The 22,901-nt window shown below is 39.4% G+C and overlaps 1 protein-coding gene across 7 annotated transcripts in view; it reads left to right on the top strand.

Moving 5' to 3' along the window:
• RAD50 (RAD50 double strand break repair protein) overlaps positions 1-22,695 on the top strand; it is a 197,960-nt gene extending 175,265 nt beyond the window's left edge. For all 7 annotated transcript variants that reach the window (XM_036313980.1, XM_036313981.1, XM_036313979.1 and 4 more), the window contains 7 exons: positions 234-347; positions 2,379-2,506; positions 4,640-4,864; positions 17,773-17,858; positions 18,396-18,538; positions 20,980-21,113; positions 22,344-22,695. In XM_036313980.1, the coding sequence (XP_036169873.1) occupies positions 234-347; positions 2,379-2,506; positions 4,640-4,864; positions 17,773-17,858; positions 18,396-18,538; positions 20,980-21,113; positions 22,344-22,530 (1,017 nt within the window). In that variant the 3' untranslated portion in view covers positions 22,531-22,695. The remainder of the gene's footprint in view (positions 1-233; positions 348-2,378; positions 2,507-4,639; positions 4,865-17,772; positions 17,859-18,395; positions 18,539-20,979; positions 21,114-22,343) is intronic.
• Positions 22,696-22,901: the final 206 nt, after the last annotated feature.

Below are 22,901 nucleotides of genomic sequence, written 5' to 3'. Positions count from 1 at the left end.
CTTGTGCTTAAAGAAATTTTGTCCCTCCAACCTCAGAGAGAAAGCGTGGGGGCCGGGGCGTAAGAGATCAATCGAAGGACGTGTATGCAAGCATATTAGCATAACTAATGGACACGGACACTGGGGCGGTGGGGGCTTGTCCTGGGTGCGGGAGTGTGGTGGAGGGGTCAATCGGGGGGAAAAGGAGACATATGTAATACTTGAACAATTAAAAAAAATTTTCTTTTTTATAGCAAAAAGAAACTGAACTTAATAAAGTAATAGCTCAACTAAGTGAAAGCGAGAAACACAAAGAAAAGATAAATACCGATATGGGAATCATGAGACAAGATATTGATACACAGAAAGTAAGTCTTCTTTGTGTCTTAATGGTATCACTTATACCAGTGGTCGGCAAACTCATTAGTCAACAGAGCCAAATACCAACAGTACAACGATTGAAATTTCTTTTGAGAGCCAAATTTTTTAAACTTAAACTATATAGGTAGGTACATTGTTATTAACTGAATTAGGGTACTCCCAAGCTGGCCTTTGCTAAAAACGTCCTCAATCTGAGGGGTCAAGGTCAACCTCAGTGAATGTACCCCCACTTCTTCTAACGCCACTTCTTCAAAATAGACTCGCCCAGGCCGAAAACCAACTTCTGCGCATAGGCCACGAAGTTTCAATCGCACTGTACGTGCGCGGCCGCACGTGGTATTTTGTGGAAGAGCCATACTTAAGGGGCCAAACAGCCTCATGTGACTCGTGAGCCGCGGTTTGCCGACCACTGACTTATACCAATAACATTTTTTAAAACTTTTATGTTCAATAGATCCATATAGTAGAGAATATCAGTTTTTTAAAAATGAAGTTTTTATGCAGTATTGAAAGCCAATTCCAGTGTTATGTAATACTAGATAAAAGAAAGCAATAGCATAGTCTCTTGTTCCTAATAAGGAAAAAGTACACAGATAGTCTCCCATGGAAGGATCTTGGAGTGTCACAGCAGCTGCAGTGGTGCATTAAGTTGCCTTGGCAGCAAAAGGACAGTTACAACCATATCATGGTAGTCACTTTTAACTGCTTATAATGATATCTGTAATAGATAAGTATATATTTATTTTATCATTACCAGGAAAACTGATGACAGTTGGGGGAAAAACCCACAAAATAGTGATTTATAGATGGGCAGGGTTGGATATGAACACTAAACATGAGAGAAAAATCCTTCCATGCTTCTCTCCCACCTCCAAATTCATTTTCCCTGGTGACTCTCTGCTGTTATTGTTGGTTAATGAGATATTGCCAAAGATCTGCCTCTCCCTCCCACTTCCCACATGACTCTTGAGTTTATCTCAGCAGCTAGGGTCACTGAAGGAGGAACCTAGCTCCTTCTTTGAGAAGTCTTGACTTTGAACTTGTGATGAGTTTTCTATATTCAGGCTTTTATGGTCCAAACCAACATTGTTTCTACAGGATATTTTTTTCTCTAAATTTCAAAGAATCAACTTATAATGTTTATCTCACAATATAGTCCATTGTAATCACTGGGAAACCTACTGAAATAATTGTGTTGGCATTGCTGCTGCTGCTGCTAAGTGATTAGGTCTCTTTAAGGACAAAACTGCTCAATAAGAACAGCCAACTTTTTAAATTTTCAGTTCAATTCAATGTCCATGGAAGTCTCATCAAGTAAATATTTACTGTTTTTGTGGCACTTCTTACTGCCTTGTATAATTTATTTGTTAGCTTGAAGGTAAAGATCTTATCTGACATACTTAATAGAATCTAGCCCTAGCCAGTTTGGCTCAGTGGCTAGAGCGTCGGCCTGGGGACTGAAGGGTTCCAGGTTCAGTTCTGGCCAAGGGCACATGCCTGGGTTGTGGGCTCGATCCCCAGTAGGGGGCGTGCAGGAGGCAGCCAATCAATGATTCTCTCTCATCGATGTTTCTCTCCCTCTTCCCTCTCTGAAATCAATAAAGAAATATATTTTTTAAAAAAATAGAATCTAACAGTATTGGCACATAGGACAAAAATACAAGTAGGCAAAAAAATTGAGGGGGGACATTAATAGTAGTATTGCTAGCTTGTGATTTTTTTTTCAATCAGATTTTTTATTGTGGGGTTCCTGTGCAAGATGATCCAATGGGGTACAGGTATAAAATATTTAATTAGTTACAGTTGTTATTTCATTGTGTAAATTTCTGTTCTGGTTTATATGTGCAATCCAGGTTAGTCCAGGTTGTAGATTCCTTCACCCTGGCTTATTCTCCCTCTATTGAGTTTAACACGATTCTAAATAAGGCAGAATGAGTACTACCTGCCAGCAGTTGCCTGTTATGAATCACATGTTGGTAACTTGATCATTTTTTAACTGGTTTAATATTTACATTTAGATACAAGAAAGATGGCTGCAGGATAATCTTACGTTAAGAAAAAGAAATGAAGAATTAAAAGAAGTTGAAGAAGAAAGAAAACAACATTTGAAGGAAATGGGTCAAATGCAGGTCTTACAACTGAAAAAGTATGTTTTTTAAAAATAGTCTTTAGTTTAAATAAAGGACTATTATTGAATGTGAAGAATATTTAATATGTGTTTTTTTAAAAATGATTTAAGCCTTTAGCCTAAATGTCCCTTGAGACTTATAGGAAGTTTTTATACAAATATATTTCATGGCCTTATGAATTAAATTACTGAAGAGTGATATAAAATTTATAGTTACACTGCAGTGGTGGACAGAATTAAAAATGCCAAGTCCCCAGGTTTCTGTTAGTCTGCTTCACAAGATAATGGTACCGAACAAAAATAATATATGGCCTATGAACCCTGCCTGGGTCAGAGCTTGTGCAATTTATAATACTGCCAAAGTGATTTGACATTGGAGACCCATTTTAGATGGTCTTAGTTATAATTATACTAGAGGCCTGGTACACGAATTCGTGCATAGATGTGGTCCAGCCAGTCTGCCCCTATGGGTGCCCATCAGGATAGGCTGGCCAGGGGGAGGGACCGTGGTGGTTGGCTGGCTGGAGGGTTGGGGGTGGGGAGGATTGGGGCCAGGATCAGGCTGGTTAGCTGCCGCAATATGAGTCATAGCCACCAGTCGTTCTGGTTGTTCCGCCGTTCAGGTCGCTGGGCTTTTACTAGTATATATATAGATGACAACCAGGCAGATTTGTGTGGTTTTTTCTTAAGATTGTCCTGATTCTTCTTTCATCTGGTTTTATTGGTACTTACTGTAGTGTCTACCTTCCTGGTGCAGCAGAAAAGATTTTGTTCTTGCCTTGTCTGCCTTAGAGTCAGTTGCCTTAAGAATTCTGTAAGAACTCGGTTGATGCTAAGGCATTAGACTGGTATAAATGGCTATACTCACCAAATTGATTTTTTAACGGCCTCAGTTGATTAAATTTAGGTCTCTCATTCAGCCATTCCTTATAGATTTTTCATTTGTTTGACTTTACACAGAAATATGAATCAAAGAATGCTTTAGGTTTTCTAAAGTATATAGTAAACTGAAATTTTAATTTATAAAACACTACAAGTGGTTAACCCTGTTATTGGTTTAGCTGTTTAAAATCTCTTTCCTATAATGAGGAAATCAGACTTTTTAGCTGGAAGAGCTATTCATCTTTAGCTTCTTCATTTTTTATACATTAGGACATTGAGACTCAGGAAAAAAATTCACAGTAAATTTTGATGAAAGCCAGGAATGTGACTCAGATATCCTCACTCCCAAGCCTCAGCTCTTTAACGCTATAATGTTAGTGCTCCCGGTTGCAAGTTGGAAAAAATAAAGCTTTTAGAAGAAACTTTTAAATGAAACAATTTATTCTTTGCTACTGAAAGCAAAACCAGATTTTTTAAATATAATTCCTTCTGTGGTTGGTATATAACAATGCTTTTTAGATCCATTCAGTCTACTAAGTACAACTGCTATTTTGCAAACCTTTCTTCAACCAGAACACAACAGAAATATCAACAAAAGGACAATCAGGCCAATTCTGTAAGGATGTTTATAAACTTGACAGCAGTGCCGGGCACATAAGAGGGTGCTTAATAAGGAACTGTTAAATGAATGAAGATTTTTTAAATCATATATTAAAAACTGTATTATCTACTAAGTTTGGGTATTTTACTTTTTTTGGTCAGAATTATGCTTGTGTGAGAAATTTTTTCATAGAGGAATACAAACTTTTTTTTAGTAGGTGTTACTATAGAAATTAATAGTTTGAAATAAAATTATATTTGTCTTTGACAATGTGAACAAAATTATGACATCTGTCATTCAATAACTCCTCATTGTACACTCTCAGTTCACAGTCAGAAGTTTGTGAATTTCTAATATTAATCACTAAGAGTGCTTTATTTAGTGTCTAAAAGTCAGGAACTTTCTTATTGCTCACATGTTATGAGAGTTCTTTATTCAGCACACAAAAATTAACTGTTTAGAAACCTGGATGCTTCAGGAATTTGGAAGTAAGAAAATTTTCTTTTGTACTGAAGCCTTACATAAAAAGCAAGGAAAGACTCTGTTATCATATGCTGACTGCTAAGGAGAATGATAAATGATATTTCTCTCTAAAGAGATCTGGCTTTTCCACTTCAAGCTGCCAAAAGCTAAAAATGGTCCTCATTTGTCATTTTTCCCTTTCATAGTGAACATCAGAACTTGGAAGAAAAAATAGAAAATATAAAAACAAGTCACAGTTTGGCAATAGGGCGACAGAAGGGTTATGAGGAAGAAATTATTCACTTTAAGAAAGAACTTCGATCACCTCAGTTTCGAGATGCCGAGGAAAAGTATAGAGAAATGATGATTGTTATGAGAACAACAGAGCTTGTGAACAAGGATCTGGACATTTATTATAAGACCCTTGACCAGTAAGTATTGGATTGGGAATTTGGTCCCCATTGTAGTGAATATCAACTAGCATATTTTAGTCATATTTCCCTCTTTTTAATTATATGTCATACATGCCAAAGAATGGAAAATACATATATTTATGTGTATACAACAAATACTGAAGTTATAAAGGTAAGTTATAAAGCATATTAATACTAAGGAGTGGTCATGCTTCCCTCCTCACACACACCCAATCCAAGAACTCTACCATTGTCACTAACTGGCATCCTCTCAAATGCTCCTCTTTATCTCAGCCTCTGTCATCCCTACTCCCTGTAACCATTGGCACAGATTTTTGTTTTATATGCTTTAAAAAAAAATAATTTTATCATATGCATGTAATTTGAGCTTAAAAATATATTCTGTGTACTCTTCTAGGATTTGCTTTTTTTAAATTTTGTTTGCTTTTGCTTATGTTGCTTAGAGCTGTCATTCATTCATCTTCACTGATATATAGAATTCTATTGTGGGACTAGACCACTATGTATCCATTCTTCTGTAGATGGACATTCGGTTGCTTCCGGGTCTTCACTGATATCACCCTTCCTTGTTATGTGTTCTGGAGCAGAGGTGTAAGAGATTCCTTAGAGCAGTGGTCAGCAAACTGCGGCTCGCGAGCCACATGTGGCTCTTTGGCCCCTTGAGTGTGGCTCTTCCACAAAATACCCCGTGCGGGTGCACACGTACAGTGCGATTGAAACTTTGTGGCCCTTCGTGGCCCATGCGCAGAAGTCGGTATTTTGTGGAAGAGCCACACTTAAAGGGCCAAAGAGCCGCATGTGGCTCGCGAGCCAGTTTGCCAACCACTACCCTAGAGTATATGTGGGGTAAAGTTTCTGGGTTGCAGGATATGCTCAATTTTACAAAATAATGTTAAGTTTTTTGCCAAAGTTTTTTTACTAATTTGCACCACTAGCAGAATATAAGGATTTTTTTAAACACATTTTCTGACATTGATTTTTTTCAGTTTCTTAATTTTTGCCAATCTGAGTTTAAAATGTTAAATCATTGTGGTCTTCATCTGCAGTCCCCTGATTTCTAATATTGCTGAACGTCTTTTTCATGTTTGACCATTTTGCTTCATCTTTGAAATGTTTGTGTCTTCTACCTATATTTAATGTATTATTAGTTTTGGGTTTTTTTCCTTACTCCTCACATAAGGATATGTTTATTGATTTTAGAGAGAGAGGAAGGAAGAGAGAAATATTTCGTGGCCTCTCGTATGCTCCCCACCTGGGGCTCAAACCCACAGCCTAGGTATGCACCCCGATCAGGAATCGAACCCGCAACCTTTTGGTATATGGGACGATGCTTCAACCAATTAGGTCATCCAGCCAGGGCTTTCAGTCATCCGATTGATTTGAAGGTGTTCTTTATCTCTTCTGCATTTTAATTACTTTTAAGTTATATGTATTACAAATATTTTTTTCGAACTTTTCATGTTTATCTTTTCACTTTCTTATAGTGTCTTCTAGTGGACAGATTTGATTTTAGGGTCATTGAATTTACCAATCTTTTCTTTTTGGGTTAGCTCTTTTTTGTCTTGTTTAAGAAATCCTTCCCTACTTTTGTGTGTCCTTCTAAAAGTTTTAAAGTTTGTCTTTTCACATTTAAGTACATTTAAGTATATAATCCTAAATGGAACTTTATGTACAGCGTCAGGTAGGACTCCAGTATCACTTTTCCCCTTGTGGCCAACCAGTCGTCCTGGCTCTGTGTAGCGAGGAGCCTATCCTTTTCTTAATGATCTGCACTGTCACTTACGTCACACATCGGAATTCCATGTGTGTGTATGGGTCACTTCTGGGTTTTCCATCTGTTTCATTGGTCATTTTATCTATCTCTGTGCCATTGCCTAAACTGCCTTATTTCCTACATCTGCATAATATATTCAGCATATAACAGAATTTGGTTTTTTTTCTTTATTGATTAAGGTATTACATGTGTCCTTATCCCCCCATCCCCAACCCCCCCATAATTTTTTATTCAGTCTGACCATCTTGTTGTTTTCACTAGTGAATTTAGTTCTTTCAATTCACAAATTTGTTTCTGTCTTTTTTTTTCCTCTACTTTCTGCCTTCTGTGGAATTTTTCTTTATTTCTCTTTTCCCTTCTTTGGGTTGTAAATGATATATTCCACTTTAGTTATTAGGTGTTTACCTTTAAATTTTTAACATGCATATTTTAAAATCAGATACATTGATTCTTAAAGTGTTTCTGGAGCAGCATTATGAGTATCATCTTGGAACTTATTAGATAGGAAGGAGAGGTGGGGACTCAGTCGCACACCTACAGGGTGGAGATTATCAAAGATAGCTCAGCTTCCAAGGTCCTCCCTGAGGAGTGGGATATGAGAATGTGGAGAAAAAGAAGTTTTCCATCTGTTTCATTGGTCATTTTATCTATCTCTGTGCCATTGCCTAAACTGCCTTATTTCCTACATCTGCATAATATATTCAGCATATAACAGAATTTGGTTTTTTTTCTTTATTGATTAAGGTATTACATGTGTCCTTATCCCCCCATCCCCAACCCCCCCATAATTTTTTAGTCAGTCTGACCATCTTGTTGTTTTCACTAGTGAATTTAGTTCTTTCAATTCACAAATTTGTTTCTGTCTTTTTTTTTCCTCTACTTTCTGCCTTCTGTGGAATTTTTCTTTATTTCTCTTTTCCCTTCTTTGGGTTGTAAATGATATATTCCACTTTAGTTATTAGGTGTTTACCTTTAAATTTTTAACATGCATATTTTAAAATCAGATACATTGATTCTTAAAGTGTTTCTGGAGCAGCATTATGAGTATCATCTTGGAACTTATTAGATAGGAAGGAGAGGTGGGGACTCAGTCGCACACCTACAGGGTGGAGATTATCAAAGATAGCTCAGCTTCCAAGGTCCTCCCTGAGGAGTGGGATATGAGAATGTGGAGAAAAAGAAACCCTCCTGCCTTTTAGGTGGGATTGCAAATTGGTGCAGCCACCGTGGAAAACAGCATGGAGGCTCCTCACTAAATTAAAAATAGAGCTGCCTGTGACCCAGCAGTCCCACTTCTGGGTATTTATCTGAAGAAATCCAAAACACCAGTTTGAAAAGATACATTCACCCCTAGGTATCCATGAATAGATGAATGGATAAAGAGGATGTGGTACATATATACAGTGGAATATTACCTTGCCGTAAAAATGAATGAAAACTTGTATTTGCAACAACAGGGATGGACCTTGAGGGTATTATGCTAGTGAAATAAGTCAGACAGAGAAAGATAAATACCGTATGATTTCATTTCTGTGTGGAATCTAAAAAGACAAAACAAAAACAAACTCATAAATACAGAGAATAAACTGATAGTTGTCAGATGGGAAGGGATGGGAGAGATGGGTGAGAAAGATGAAGGGAGATTAAGAATATAATGACTAAGCCCTGTGTTGTCCAGTGGTTAGAGCCTTGGCCTGCACACCGAAGGGTCACAGGTTTGATTTCCAGTCCAGGGTATGTACCTGGGTCGGAGGTTCGATCCCCACACCCAGTTGGGGCATGTGCAGGAGGCAACCAATTAATGTATCTCTCTCACATCGATGTCTCTCTCCTTCCCTCCCTCCCTTCTCTCTCTAAAAAAAAATTAATGGAAAAAGTATATCCTGATGGGAATTAACAACAAAAGAATGTAATGACCAGTTGGATTAATGACCAATAATACATTTAAAATGGGTAAAAGACACAAATGTTTCAAAGAGGAAACAAAATAATCAAACACGAAAAGATGTTCAGCAGCATTGGAAATCAGGGATTGCAAGTGAAGATAACAAACTGCCACTTATAAAAGTAATCATGAGGTACATAAATCATAAGGTATATAAATGTCTAATTACTATTTTGTATACCTGACACTCATATAATATTATGTCAATATTATATAATCTTAAATAACATTTTAAAATTTTAAAATTTATTTAAATAAAATTTTTAACAATCAAAAACTCACTGAAATTTAAGAAACAAAAAAAGCGACCCAACCCTTGAATTTGACAAAATGGAGGTTGTTAATGATTTTGAGGTACAATCTTAGTGGCTTGGTTGGAACTAAAGCCTTGAAGTTGGATGAAGAAAGGATGTTTGGTAAGAAATGGAGACAGCGAATATAGATACTTCTTACAAAAAGTTCTTCTGTGAAGGGGAGCAAAACAATGGGGTGTTAGCTTGAAGGGCCCATTTAGGTAGAAAGGTTTGGTTTTAAATTTTACTTGCTCATATTCTACTATTAGGTAGCTCCTCTACTTAGTAAACTGACGGCAGACCTGGTTTCATGTGTACTGACTGAATAGAACACTACTGCTAGGCGCCTCCAGCTATTCCTGCAGACCCAGAGAGCCAGTGGTAGCCACAAGAAGAGGAATGTCCTCAGAAATGCACATGTTCATTCCCAAATCCCTCTTCTGTCTTCTCGTCAGGGAAAATGGAGATATCATATTCTGTCCCTCCTGCAAACAGTCCAACAGGGGAGACCATGGTAGGTGCCCCATAGTCTATGTTTGACCTGGGCCTTTAATAATGAAGGAAGGACATTTCAGTAGAGAAAAAAATCACAGAGGCATCATGTAGCCAAGTGATGGGGGTGAGAGGGTTTGGTGTGGCCAATCAGGGGTTTCTGGGGGTAGGGAGGTACGGGGCTTTCCAGCAATTTGGGCTTACTAAAGGAACAAATCCAAACTGAGGTCTTTATCTGGTAGTCAGATGGATTCTACTAAGTGAGAGGAAAAGAATTGGTACAAATTTCCCCAAAATTGAGTCTTTGTGGGCTTGTGCTTGCAAACAGTGGCATTCTTAAGGTTTATACTCTAAGCCTTAAGTTTGCCTTCTCACCTAGAAGAAAGTGAGGTCCAAAATTTCCCTCATTGTTTCACCTCTTAGAATGAAGCATGCAGTCAGTGTAGTTGTTGCATTTAGCTGTCTATTTAAGGTAACACAGGAAATTAGCAGTGCATTTTCAAGAAAAGCTGATTACCATCTGTTATTAGTAATCATCTAAAAACATCACTAATTGTAAGCATTGCCAATGGCCTGAGAGACTTGCACTGGCTGAGAAGAGGGAAAACATTCATCATTTAGAATGTATTGCTCCTTGTTCCTTAGTAGAATATATCAATTAGAATTAAATGATTTTAGAATATGTTCAACCTTATACCAATCTTACACTGTCATTCTTCCCCAAACGTGGAAAGTTGCATATTCTGCTGAGATTCTGTGGAAACATGTAACTTTTACAGTTTTGTATCCAAGGTAACCAACTCTCTGTGAATCTGTTGAGAGTCTGGCTACTTGAATGCATGGAGGGCTTAGGGCTCATTTTTCAACCAATATTCTTGTCTTCACCGTGGATGCAGCAGTTTTACAGCACTGGGTCCCTCCAGCATCGAGCCAAAATCAAAAGATAACCAGAGACTTTTCACACTCACTGCAGTTTTTTTAAACCAAATGTTTATCTTGTGATGATGGTTGAACCCTTGCTTGAATTTTAAAAGCTGTTTTGTTTTGTGGTGGTTTTTTTTTGAGAGTCTGGCTAAAGGAAATTAGTTCAGTAGTTTTAAGAATGTAATAGTCTTAAGGGTTTTATCTAGAAAAAGTGGCCTTTTTTCTTTTAAATGTGCAACTTAAGTTTGGCAAATTAGGGATTTTGAGTTTAGCTCGGTAATGAAAATCATTATTAGTTTGGAACATGGTACCATTTCCTCTATATGAGAGGGCTTCCGCTAGCTTAGATGTTGGGAGACAGGAAGTTCTCACGCTGCTAAGTACCAGGGCAGCAGAGAAGAGTATTCAGTGTAATCATGAATAACAATGGTCATAGCCAATTTCTTAGCAAACTATATATCTCAAAGTTTGGTACAATTTTAAATACAAGGATAACGACAATATTGTTAGAAAACGTCCTTTGTTAAATATAATCTTTTCTACTTTTTTCCAACTTTATTTTCATTAACTTAGTTTTTCATACTTTTGAACTAACATTTTTTTATTAGTAAGGCATATTTGTATTTGGCCCTTTTAATCAATACTCAATAAAATAGCTTGAGACAATGGGGAAATTCAGTTCAAGATTTGCCATTTTCTGTGCATTAGTTCAAATTTTGCCAAAATGGTAGCTAACCTTCCTTAGTACCTGGAGATGTTTTAAATAATGAAAGAAGCAGGACCTAGAAGGTCTTTTCCCGGCAGGTAAGGTTTTGGACTATTTAGATGATATTTTTCCAACCCCTTAGATACCTGCTCTCTAATTACTCCATATCAGACATTCCGATCTTTGCTAATGGTTAAGTCCTGATTTAAAATGTGGCCTCAGAACGGCAACAAAAACCCTGAACTATGGTCCTGGGGAGGCCTAATATGCTTCACTTGTGACATCAAACTAGAACATATGTATACTTAGGAAGAAGATAATTTAGAGCTTACAGAGCTTTTCACTAAATGTCCAAGTGTGGGAGGCAGCTGGACAGCTTAGAACAAAAAGGAAAATCATCTCATTGCCGGGGCAGAAGCCCTGGTGCAAAGAGGTACTAAAGGGCAGTGTAGTCAGCCTAACGTTTACAGGAGATGCTGCATAAAGAAGGAAGAGGGACATGGATAGAAACCGCTGCACCAGTTACATTGGCCCCTATTTCTATTTTTCTGTCTTTTTTAAAAAATATTTTATTGATTTTTTACAGAGAGGAAGGGAGAGGGATAGAGAGTTAGAAACATCGATGAGAGAGAAACATCAATCAGCTGCCTCCTGCGCACTCCCTACTGGGGATGTGCCCGCAACCAAGGTACATGCACTTGACCGGAATCGAACCTGGGACCCTTGAGTCCACAGGTTGACGCTCTATCCACTGAGCCAAACCGGTTAGGGCTCTGTCTTTTTTTTTTTTTTAGTAGACTTCATTTAGAGCAGTTTTAGGTTCACCACAAAATTGAGCAGAAAATACAGAGATTTCCCATATACCTCCCCCAACCTAATAACCAAAGCCTCTCCCACCATCAGCAGCCTTCACTAGAGTGGAACAGTTGAACCTACACTGACATGTCATAATCCCCCAAAGTCCATCGTTTACATTAGGGTTCACTCTTGTTGTAATACATCCTATGGGTTTGGACAAATGTATAATGATATGTATCTACCATTATGGTATCATATAGAATTGTTTCACTGGCGCATGTCTTTTTGTCTTTCTGGCCTCATGCTGTCCCATGCCTTCTTTCAAACAGGAAATTAGTAGGCCCTTGTCATTTGTGAGGATCATATCCTAAGACTTTCATTGATCACCAAAATTATCACTACTCTAAAGCTATCATTTGTCCTCATAATATGACATAGATTGTTACTAAAAATTTAAAGGAAATCTTTCAGATTAAATATAGGACCAAATAATTTATAGACCACCATATTCTTAGCTCTTAGACCTTTCCATTCTCTTGTGGGAACCAGTTTTCACAAAATGTACCACTTCATGTGAGTTAGTATTTGCATATAACCAAATGATATGTACACCAGGCACATGGTGGGGCTGATGCAACTAACCAGATGACCACTTACCCACAACAGTTTCCAGCCCATGAAATTCATATCTTTGCCTCAGCAGAATGATTGTTTACTTGAGGTCATGGACCTTCAAGGTCAATCTTAAATGTTAATTATAAAGTCCAGGTGCGTAAAGGTGTGTGTAGCTCATCTCTGGGCCTGTATTTGTTGATCAGCAGTCCACCCTCACCCGGTCCTGTGTCAGGGCTGCTTTTCTTGCACAGCCCCCTCTTACGTCAGACCCTCCTTACTCTTACCTATATTATTGTCGTTTTCCCTCACTTCTTTGTCCCTCCTACCCCCCTCCTCCCCCCCCGATATACTTTCACCTGGCTAATTTTCCTAAAGATAGTTGTCTCTATTCCCTGCTAATTTTAGGACAGACTTCCACACCTGGCCTTTCCCATTTCATCTCTCAATACTCACTGTGATCTAAGCAAACTGAACATTCCTTAGGACACCTCAGATTTTCCCATGCTATTTCTCTTCCTTGGAACGTTATCTTGATGAAGCCCTTCCCAAGCAGATATAATTTTTCCTTCCTGTGTATTCCATAATATTTTGTACAACTTATATGAGTTAAACCATTCAGCCTTATATTATAGATATTTATGCTTCCCGGTACTCACTCCATTACTATCCAAATCACAGAACATGGTTCACATTAGACTTAGGTTTATTTCCATGACAATGTCTAACATTTATTCAGCACTTAAGTATTAGTACATTGGTGACATGTTTTTATTTCTCTCACAGTGCTTTTCTAAGTATGTTTATACAAATAGATCTTTTTTGTTTTTATGTGAATAGTATCACACTATTGGCTTTTTCTGTTGGCTTTTTCTTTCACTTAACATGTAATGAAAATCTTTTATGTTCATATATGTAAGTACTTCATTTATAATGGCTGCATACTATTCTATAAAATGGATGTTGCCTACTTTATTTAACCACAGATGGACATATTAGGAAGTTTTTAAATAATTGCTACTACAGATAGTGCTACAATGCATGTCTTTGCACACTTGTATAGATACACTAGGAAGATAACTTCTTAGAAACAGAGTTAATGGGTCAGAGGGTATCTACATTTTTAAGTTGTTATTGCCAGATTGCCTTCCAAACACATTTACAAAATTTGTATTCACCAAAAGTGTATGAAAGTACACATTTCTCTATGTCTTCATATCATTACCCTTTCTAATTTTTGCCAGTCTGTTACACACACACACAAAAAAAGCTCACTTTAATTTACATTTCCCTATTTATTAGTGAGGTTAAACACTTTTTACATATGTTGGCTATTTGTATTTCTTCTCCAAGAATTGCCTATTCATATCTTTTTACCAGTTTTTCTATTAGGTTGTCTTTTTCTCAATGATTTGTACCACTTTTTAAATATATATTCTGGATATTAATCCTTTTCACATACATTGCAAATTAGTTATTCCTAGTTTGTCATTGTCCTTTAACTTTACAGTATTGTTTGTGACTTTTAATTTCTAGGTAGGCAAATCTTTAGTCTTTCTTTATGGCTTCTGGATTAGAAGGGCCTCCCCAATCTTAAAATTATAAAAATGTTTTCAGAAGAATTATATTTGAGGTTTGTTAAAGGGCAGTGATATAAGTTTCAGTTTTTCCTTTCTCCAACACTACTGAAAGCTTTCCTACTGATTTAAAATGTCATTTGTAAAACTAAAGTTCTGCAAGTATTTGGTTTTATTTCATTTCTTTTCCTGTCCTACTGTGATTTATTATTTTGCATTATTCTTTTGAAATAAGAACTTTAGAGTCACCTTATGGATTTAATTTTTAAAATGTTTTAATCTTTTGGGAGTTGTGTTTGGATTGCATTTGCTTTATGGATTACTGAGGAGAGGAGACATCTTTGCAGTATTGAATCTCCCATTTTGGACTCTATAGTATGTCTCTTCTATTTAGTCAGTTCCTTTGTCCTGTTGTAAAGTTCTATAGCTTTCCGTTTAGAGCATTTACCTTTTTGTTAGATTTTTTCCTAGGTATTTATTTCATAATTTTAATTGCCACTGTGATTAGGGTCCTTTTTTCCTATTGTTTTCTATTGGATTTTGCTACTAGATCATAAAACTATTAATTTTATTTCTGACCACTGTATTAGTCTTAATAGCTTTACAGTTGATTTCTTAGATTTTCTGAGTGCACAGTTATATCATTTGCAGAAACAGTGACATGTTTTGGGCTGCTGCTTCCTCTTCATTGTCAGGGATATCTCTAGGGTATTATTTTAGGGTAGCCATAATAAGAGGCATCTTTTTCTTGATACAGTTTTTAGCAGTAACACTTCTGTATATTTCAACATTAATTGAATGCTGCTGTGGATATCTGATCAAGTCATTTTGTCAAATTAAGAAAATTTTCTATTTTTTACTGAGGATTTTTATCAAAACTCAGTGTTATAACAAGTACTTTTTGGACATCTATTGAGATGATTTTTTTCCTTATAATTCATTAATACAATGAATCAATTTTTTTTTCTGTTGTACTATTCTTGGGATAAATACTACTTGGTCCTGATATATTCTTTTTAATACCTCACTACTAAATGATCTTATATAGGCTTATACATTTTTTTCCTCTTTCTACTTGTATTTCTTTTTTAAAAAATGTTTTTATTGATTGCAGAAAGGAAGGGAGAGAGAATAGAAACATCAATGATGAGAGAAAAAACATTGATCAGCTGCCTCCTGCACACCCCCTACTGGGGATTGAGCCCACAACCTGGGCATGTGCCCTGACCAGGAATTGAACCAGGAATCCTAGTTCATGGGTCAACACTCAACCACTGAGCAACACAGGCCAGGCTCTACTTATATTTCTTTTTGCTATGTAATATTTCATATACTTAAGAGTTTTAAGCGTACCAATGTACCTTGAAGAATGGAGAACATTAGAACATAAAACTAGCTGAGCTTGGTGGCTTTAAGGATGGCATTTTGACTGCCTTTTAAAATTTTTAATTATCATATTTAAGGGCTGTTAATAGTCTACCCACTTTTCTCTGATTATGATGAAGTTACTGACTTCATCTTCTTAATAGGAAAATGGGGATAACCAAACCTAACTCTCCCAGTATTATAAGGATTAAATGAAATAATATGATTGTTTAAGCATATTTGTGCCTTCCATAAGTTAATGCTCCTCAGTAGTAACCACTATTATTATTGTTATTCCCTCAAGTGGGGTTAAACTCAAGACTAGACAGAAGGGATACAGCCAAGTAGCCTCAGCTGTGTCTGGCACAGCCCTGGGGTGAGTAGGTCTTTCTCGCAGTGCTCTCTCCAGCACACTACCCATGGGCAGATGCACCTCCGCGGCTGCACATGGGGCACCATCACCCCCTGCCTCAGCTGGAGCTTGTGCTCTACTTTGGGAATGTTTATTATGGAAGATTTTTAACTTGAATGGAAAGATGACTTTTTTAAAAAGTCATTTGAAAAGTCAGGATAGTAATATATAAAACTATGGCTTACAACCTGGGCCAGGTGGTTCAGCAGGTTGGGCCTTGTTCCATACACCAAATAAGTTGTGGGTTTGATTCCAGGCCAGTGCACATACCTAGGTTGCGGGTTCAATCCCCAGTCTGGGTGCATTCGTGAGGCAGCCAATCAATGTCTGTCACATTGATGTTTCTCTCCCTCTCCCTTTCTCTCTAAAATCAATTAAAAAACACACACACATATCCTCAGGTGAGGATTAATTAAAAAACAAAAAACTATGGATTACATGATTGATCTCAAGAACATTCTCTGAGAGTGCGTGTGTGTGTATTTTATAGCAAATATTTAGACATTTTGTCTCCATCCTTTGTCTTATTTTTTTGTTAATCCTCACCCCAAGGATATTTTTTTCTATTGATTTTTAGAGAGTGGAAGGGAGGAAGGGGATAGGGGGAGGGAGAGAGAGAAACATCGATGTGAGAGAGAGACATCAATTGGTTGCCTCCCACACACACCCACAGTTGGGGCCAGGGATCAAACCTGCAACCCAGATACGTGCCCTTGACCAGAAATCAAACCCAAGACCCTTTGGCGCATGGGCCAATACTCTAACCACCTAGCCACACTGACCAGGGCTGTCTCCATCCTTTTAAAGGAGTATAAAATGTTAGCCTGAGACAGATGTATAAAGTAGAATATGGAGACTTGCATTCTCATCATCAAGCAGAATATGGTTTTTTCCAGTCAATTACTTCAAAATCCTTCATCTGATACTTAAAATGTATTTGTGTTGAGTCATTTCTTTCTCTTTGGCTAGTGAACCAGAAGATCATGAAGTGATTATGAAGAGGCAGAAGCATTACGTTCAGTTTCTTTTTGTGTGTATCAGATAAGAGGCTGCAAATGGAAGTGAGGCGCCTCACATCCTCTGTGTGGCGGTGGCAGCGAAGTCTGCCTGTGTGTCACTGGGGCAGCGCTTACAGTTCATAGGCCTCCACAGAACCTAGCGCTTTTTGGTGAAAGGTGACAATAGTAAGAACAACATTAGATTTTGAAGGCTACTTCTGTTTTTACAAACATTTCTTCCCTTTAGTGTTCAGAAACTCCTAGTTTTTTAAGAGTGTTGAGAGGGGACGGAAGGGGTGTACCTATTAGTAGGATTTCTGAATCTTTGGCTAGGAAGGGAGAATAAAAGTTTTGAGGTTCAGCTCAGTTTAAGTCTCTAAATGGCCCTTTCTGTACCAAAGCTTCTAATAGATAAAAAGCTCACGGATCTGAGGAATAAAAGCAGCCCAAGAGACTGACTCTTGGTAAACCTTATTAGTAATTAAAGAGGAAAACAACAGCATTTGCAGAGATTTGCCTATTTCCCCATAGAGCAAGGGACCCTGTACACCTCCCTCCCCTCTTGACTCTCTTCCATTCAGCAGGTCTTCCTGTAACTGGTGGCCATCAGTGGAAACAGTCCTTCCAATAAGCCTAAGAAAGAGTCTACTAAAAAACTGTTTTCTGAAATGTTCACAGCATTTGTGGTTGTATTTAAGGGAGTGTTTGTCATATCATACAGAGTGAAAATGGAGAAGGTAGGGACCCTGGAGCTCTGGAAATATGACGGCACTACTCATTATTAGCCAAGCAGCAAGATCTTGGTCCTGATTATTTTTTCTAGCTCTTACTATATCCTACTTTTATCACTGAAATATCCAGGGAAGTTACTTCATGATATTGTTATGATGTTACTTACATCATTATTATACACATTATTATATATTTCACACTTTAATGTTACTGTTACATGTAATAATACGTTACCATATTATTATTCTATTAAAAGTACCACTGGCTTTTTTTCCAGAGCAATAATGAAATTCCACAGTATGAAAATGGAAGAAATCAATAAGATCATCCGTGACCTCTGGCGCAGCACCTATCGTGGACAAGGTATCGCGAGGTGTCACCAGCTCCTCCCAAAGCCCTGTCCCCGCTCCCACCGCGCGACTTCTCATTGTGCCGCGTCCCCTCCCGGGCCCTTGCTGAGCATCTCTCTGATGTGTTCTAAGAATTCTTATCTTGACAACATCTTATAGCAAGAAGAAGTGCAGAGGTTTCTATTCCAGAGCCTGGTAGGCCTTACATATTTGGCTACGATGCACATTATATTTAGCTGATGACATAATAGATTCTGTTGAGTGTCGATAGGGATAAGCCGAAATGTGATAAGAAGAAACCGTCAGGAGGAAACTCTTAGTAGAGTAGAACTAAGAAAGGCAGCGCTGAGAGGGGGTTGGGGTCTCTGGGTTGCTTCTAGCCAGGAATCCACGGGAACACTCTCAGCCAGAGGAAAGGTTCCAGACAAGCCAGGGTTTCCCCTGTGGTGTCTGCCCTCACATGGTACTCCTGGGCTTATTTGATAATGCTGGCAAATGACAAAGGGTACAGAGTGTAGGTTCCTCTGAAATCTTCTCCCTTCTGTGTCAGATATTGAATATATAGAAATTCGGTCTGATGCCGATGAAAACGTATCAGCTTCTGATAAACGGCGGAATTATAACTACCGCGTGGTGATGCTAAAGGGTGACACGGCCTTGGATATGCGAGGACGATGCAGTGCTGGACAAAAGGCAGGTACTCAGAACCTAGGGGCCACCTTCACCCAGAGACTCGACAGAGAGAAACAAATGTCAGTGAGGTGGAAGCCTCCAAGGCCGCCCGGGAATGGTGGAAGCTCCTACCATGCTCCTGGCTGCCACATTCAGGGTCGGATCTGCTGCCCTCATACACTCCCCCACTTCTAACCGGCATTTCCTGCAGCATCACATAAATTGGGCTTTTAGGAGAAGGGCCTGAACCATTCTCACAGGATAGGCTCAATATAAAACAAGGAGCTGAAGACCATTCATTCTTCTACAGCCTTCCTTAGGAGAATAAGTTACTGTGTCATTGATTGCAAGACACACCATTTTATGTGCCACTAAGAAAGAAAAAAGGCAGTTGTAATTATAAGATGCATCCTGATTTGAGAGAAGTCAAGTGGGAGAGGGAGGTGTGTTTTAGTCAGTGACAGGCAGTATTAGCAAACTAGATCCTAGGTTGAGCCAGATGAGGTGTTATAATAGATGAGCCTCTCTCTGAGAAAGCAGCCCCCTTATAGGTCTGAGTCCCCCAACACCACCCAGCCTAGCCTTGGGGCCTGCAGACCCCCCCCCCCCACCACACACACACACACACACACACACACACACACACACACACACACTCAGCTGCTGGGCAGGGCACCTGGTGCTGCTACGTGAGGCTCTGGGAAGACAGCCTTGGTGGGGTATGGAGCACAGAGCAAATCAGAGGGAAGGTGATTTACAGTGAGGACAGTGGGGCCTGCATCCTGGGGAACAGGCAGGGTCTTCCCTGTGCACAGGCTGGTACCCAAGATGCCACAGATTTCCTCCTTTCAGATTAGAAGCAAGAGATTATATTGACGCCGAAACCGGTTTGGCTCAGTGGATAGAGCGTCGGCCTGCGGACTGAAAGGTCCCAGGTTCGATTCCGGTCAAGGGCATGTACCTGGGTTGCGGGCACATCCCCAATAGGAGATGTGCAGGAGGCAGCTGATCGATGTTTCTAACTCTCTATCCCTCTCCCTTCCTCTCTGTAAAAAATCAATAAAATATATTTTTTTAAAAAAAGAGAGATTATATTGATGACATCTCTTTACCCTTGGTTTTCTTAACAAATTTTTAAAATTCTAGAAATAGATGCTCATGTTACCCAAGTTATTTTTGTAGTTTTAAATTTTGACCTAAAGACACTCCATGCATGTATGTATTTTGTTGTCAGCCCAGACAACTATACTAGTTTAAGGCATCTGCAGATTATCATAATCGTAGTCTGCAAAAAATGACAAATTTGTGATCTATAATCAGTATCCCCTACTTGCTTTGGTGATTTGTAGTGGTAGTTATGAATGGGAAAATATAGTTTAAAACATGTCTCTTTGGATTAAAAATACTTTCAAAAATAGTTTCTGAATAAAAGTAGATTTCCGGTAACTACTATAAATTCATTTGTAGTGATTGGGGGAGAAGACAGAGGAATGGTTTGGTAGAGGTGGGCCAGGACCTCAGTAGACTCCACTCCGAGGAGTGGTGGGGGAGGTGGCAGCAGGGGGTTCAGACACAGAGGAAGAAGTGTCTGTCCAAAGGACCAAGCGCTCCATCAAAGAGAGACTGTCAGCTGCTCTAGAATCACGAACTCACTGACTCTCCTTCACTCACATGTTCGAGGGGAGGGGGACTTCCAGCTCACACACAGGTGGTTAGACTTCCTGAAGCGCCTGCACTCTTATTGGTGTGCCTGTACCCTCAGATGGTTTCAGCAGGGCCTGAGGGGTTTCTGTTAGGTGTCTGTTAGCCATGGAAGTGCCTCAGTTTGGGTTGTTTGGATTTCCTACAGGTTAAGCTTAAATAACGCTGTATTTCTGTACTCCTGGTATTTTGGCCCAGGAATTCATTCATTCTGTCTCACAATGCACGAACATATTTGTGTGGGTGAGAGCATTTGTAGGTTAGGTGCCTCTTTTAGACCACAGAACAGAGAGATGTAAGGAAGAGATAAAAGGTCTCTGAGGCTCTGGGAAATGTAATGTGTCCAGGTTTCCTGATAAATCTCTATCAGGAAAATAAAATAGGTTGTGAATTTTAAGGTTGTTAATCTTATACCAGTTATTAAAATTATTAGTTAATACTAAATGGCAATGCATTTCTGATTCACGTCTGTGAATTCAAGTTTTGTTATAGCTGATGTGATTGGGGCAGGGGGTCAGCATTGCTCTTAGCATTTTATTTCATTGCACATGATACGCTGAGGTCGTGCACGTGATGGCTCACTTTCTGGTAGAGCACGTCTGGTCACAGTGCCGGGCTCTCCCAAGCAGAAGAGCAGCGATTTTCCTCAGGCCAGTGGCCCTGTGACCTTCCCCGTGTAGAGACCCAGCCAGGTCTGCACACTCTCCCAGGTGGATGAGAAAATGGTCTGTGCGGCAGCTCAGCTTTGGTGCTTTTTCCAGGTGTTAGCCTCCCTCATTATCCGCTTGGCCCTGGCTGAAACCTTCTGTTTGAACTGCGGCATCCTTGCCTTGGATGAGCCAACAACGAATCTTGACCGAGAAAACATTGAATCTCTTGCACATTCGCTGGTTGAGTAAGTTTCTCAAGTTTAAAGTAAGATTAAGAGAGCTCCATGGTGAAACGCCTTTAGATGTGTCTTCCTCGGGGAAGCTGGTTGGCTTTACCTTTTGATAGTAATTTATCAGATTTTTAAAAATGAACTAAATGGTGACCACCAGCAGCACACACCCTGCACCTCCCCCTGTGTTCATGGGGAAACTGTGGTGAGTTTGCTGGTTTGGTTTGGCTTTCCTGTAAACCCACCAGAGGGGCCCACATGTTGTGTACAGGAGTTACCATGACTTGTAAAACATTCTGGGTGGTCACGGTGGTTTTGGACTGTCTCCCCAGCTTTCCACATGCGTCAGACTCTATGAGGAGTGACAGTTCTTATTCAAAAGTAGATTAGTGGTTAAGTGGAATCCAGGAAGGTAAAGTTGCACACACCTTGCAGCACAGTCACCTGTGGGAGACCCCTGGCAGACATGTTTCCTGTCTGACAGCCAGAGGGAGAATTGAGCAACCCCGGAGCCACCTCCCAGGATACCTGCGTGACCAGCAAGTAAGGGCTAGTGCTTTTGAACCTAAGTACATCCAGCTCCGGGCAAGGGATATGTAAGTGGTTGATATAAGGAAAAGGTCTTTCAGGCCTCAGGTCTCAGCCTCGTAACCTCAGCGTATAGATAACGAGCACCGTGTCTCAGTCCACCCACTCAGGCCGTGTGTCATGCTCATGATGCATATAGTGACTAGGCGGGCAGAATTCTAAGTAGACACAGCTCCTGAGAAGGCAGCAGGGCTTGCACACGTTATTCCCCTTGCCTGTAGTCTGTCTTTTCAAAAAGAAAAAGTATTTTCTTCCAGAGAAAACTAGTCAGAGGTCAAGAAAACCCAAGGCAAAGGAATAAGTCAGACTCCTAAAGTTGAGCAGCATAGATATTAAGGAAAACTTTAGAGCATTTCCAGCTGCTGTGGTAAGAACTTTGTGTTCTGGAAGAAACTAGATCACGTATTCTTACCAGTTCGTAAGCCAGACCTACGTGAAGAGTCAAGACATGCACCCCCACTGCCTGGAGAGGAGGTGGGCTCCTACTTGACAGAGGCCCGGGTCCACCCCACCCCACCCCCACTTCCTGCAGGGCTGGCAGCGGCCCTGCCACTCAGCCATATGTCAAACAAGGTTCTCAATAGCTTTTTCAAATAAAGGAAAGAAAGGGTTATATATGTTCTTTAGTAACAAAATGTTCTAAATCTGTTGTTTCAGGATAATAAAGAGTCGCTCACAGCAACGTAACTTCCAGCTTCTGGTAATCACTCATGACGAAGATTTTGTGGAGCTCTTGGGGCGATCCGAGTATGTGGAGAAATTCTACAGGATTAAGAAGAACATCGACCAGTGCTCAGAGATTGTGAAGTGCAATATTAGCTCCCTGGAATCCTATGTTCACTGAGAAGACTCGAGATTTAGCTGCCTTGGAAATACAGGTCCTTAGGCAACTGCTTGTTTCTGGTATCAGCTGAGTCAGTAAGCAAATATATTCTTTAAAAGGAGCTCTGTGTCTAGGATTTTGAATGTCTGAGAGGTTCTAAAATGATTAAAGTTGTTTCACATGAAATTTGGACTGATTCCTGAACTTCATCCCCTCGGGCAGCCTGACAGGCCCACAGGGCTCAGCACAGCAGTTAGACTCGGTTTCCCCTCCCTTCCCAGCGTCCGTGTGATTCCCTGGCCTGACCTGCTACTACCTTTCACTTCTCACAGCACCATTGAGAGTGGGTCCTCACTGCCTTCAAGATTTAGGTCTTTGCATTTTAAAGTTAT

This window comes from Myotis myotis, unplaced genomic scaffold (genome assembly GCF_014108235.1).
Source record: "Myotis myotis isolate mMyoMyo1 unplaced genomic scaffold, mMyoMyo1.p scaffold_m19_p_6, whole genome shotgun sequence".
Classification (NCBI taxonomy): Eukaryota; Metazoa; Chordata; class Mammalia; order Chiroptera; family Vespertilionidae; genus Myotis; species Myotis myotis.
The sequence above is the reverse complement of the archived record's forward strand: the minus strand, read 5'-3'. Positions and strand labels throughout refer to the sequence as shown.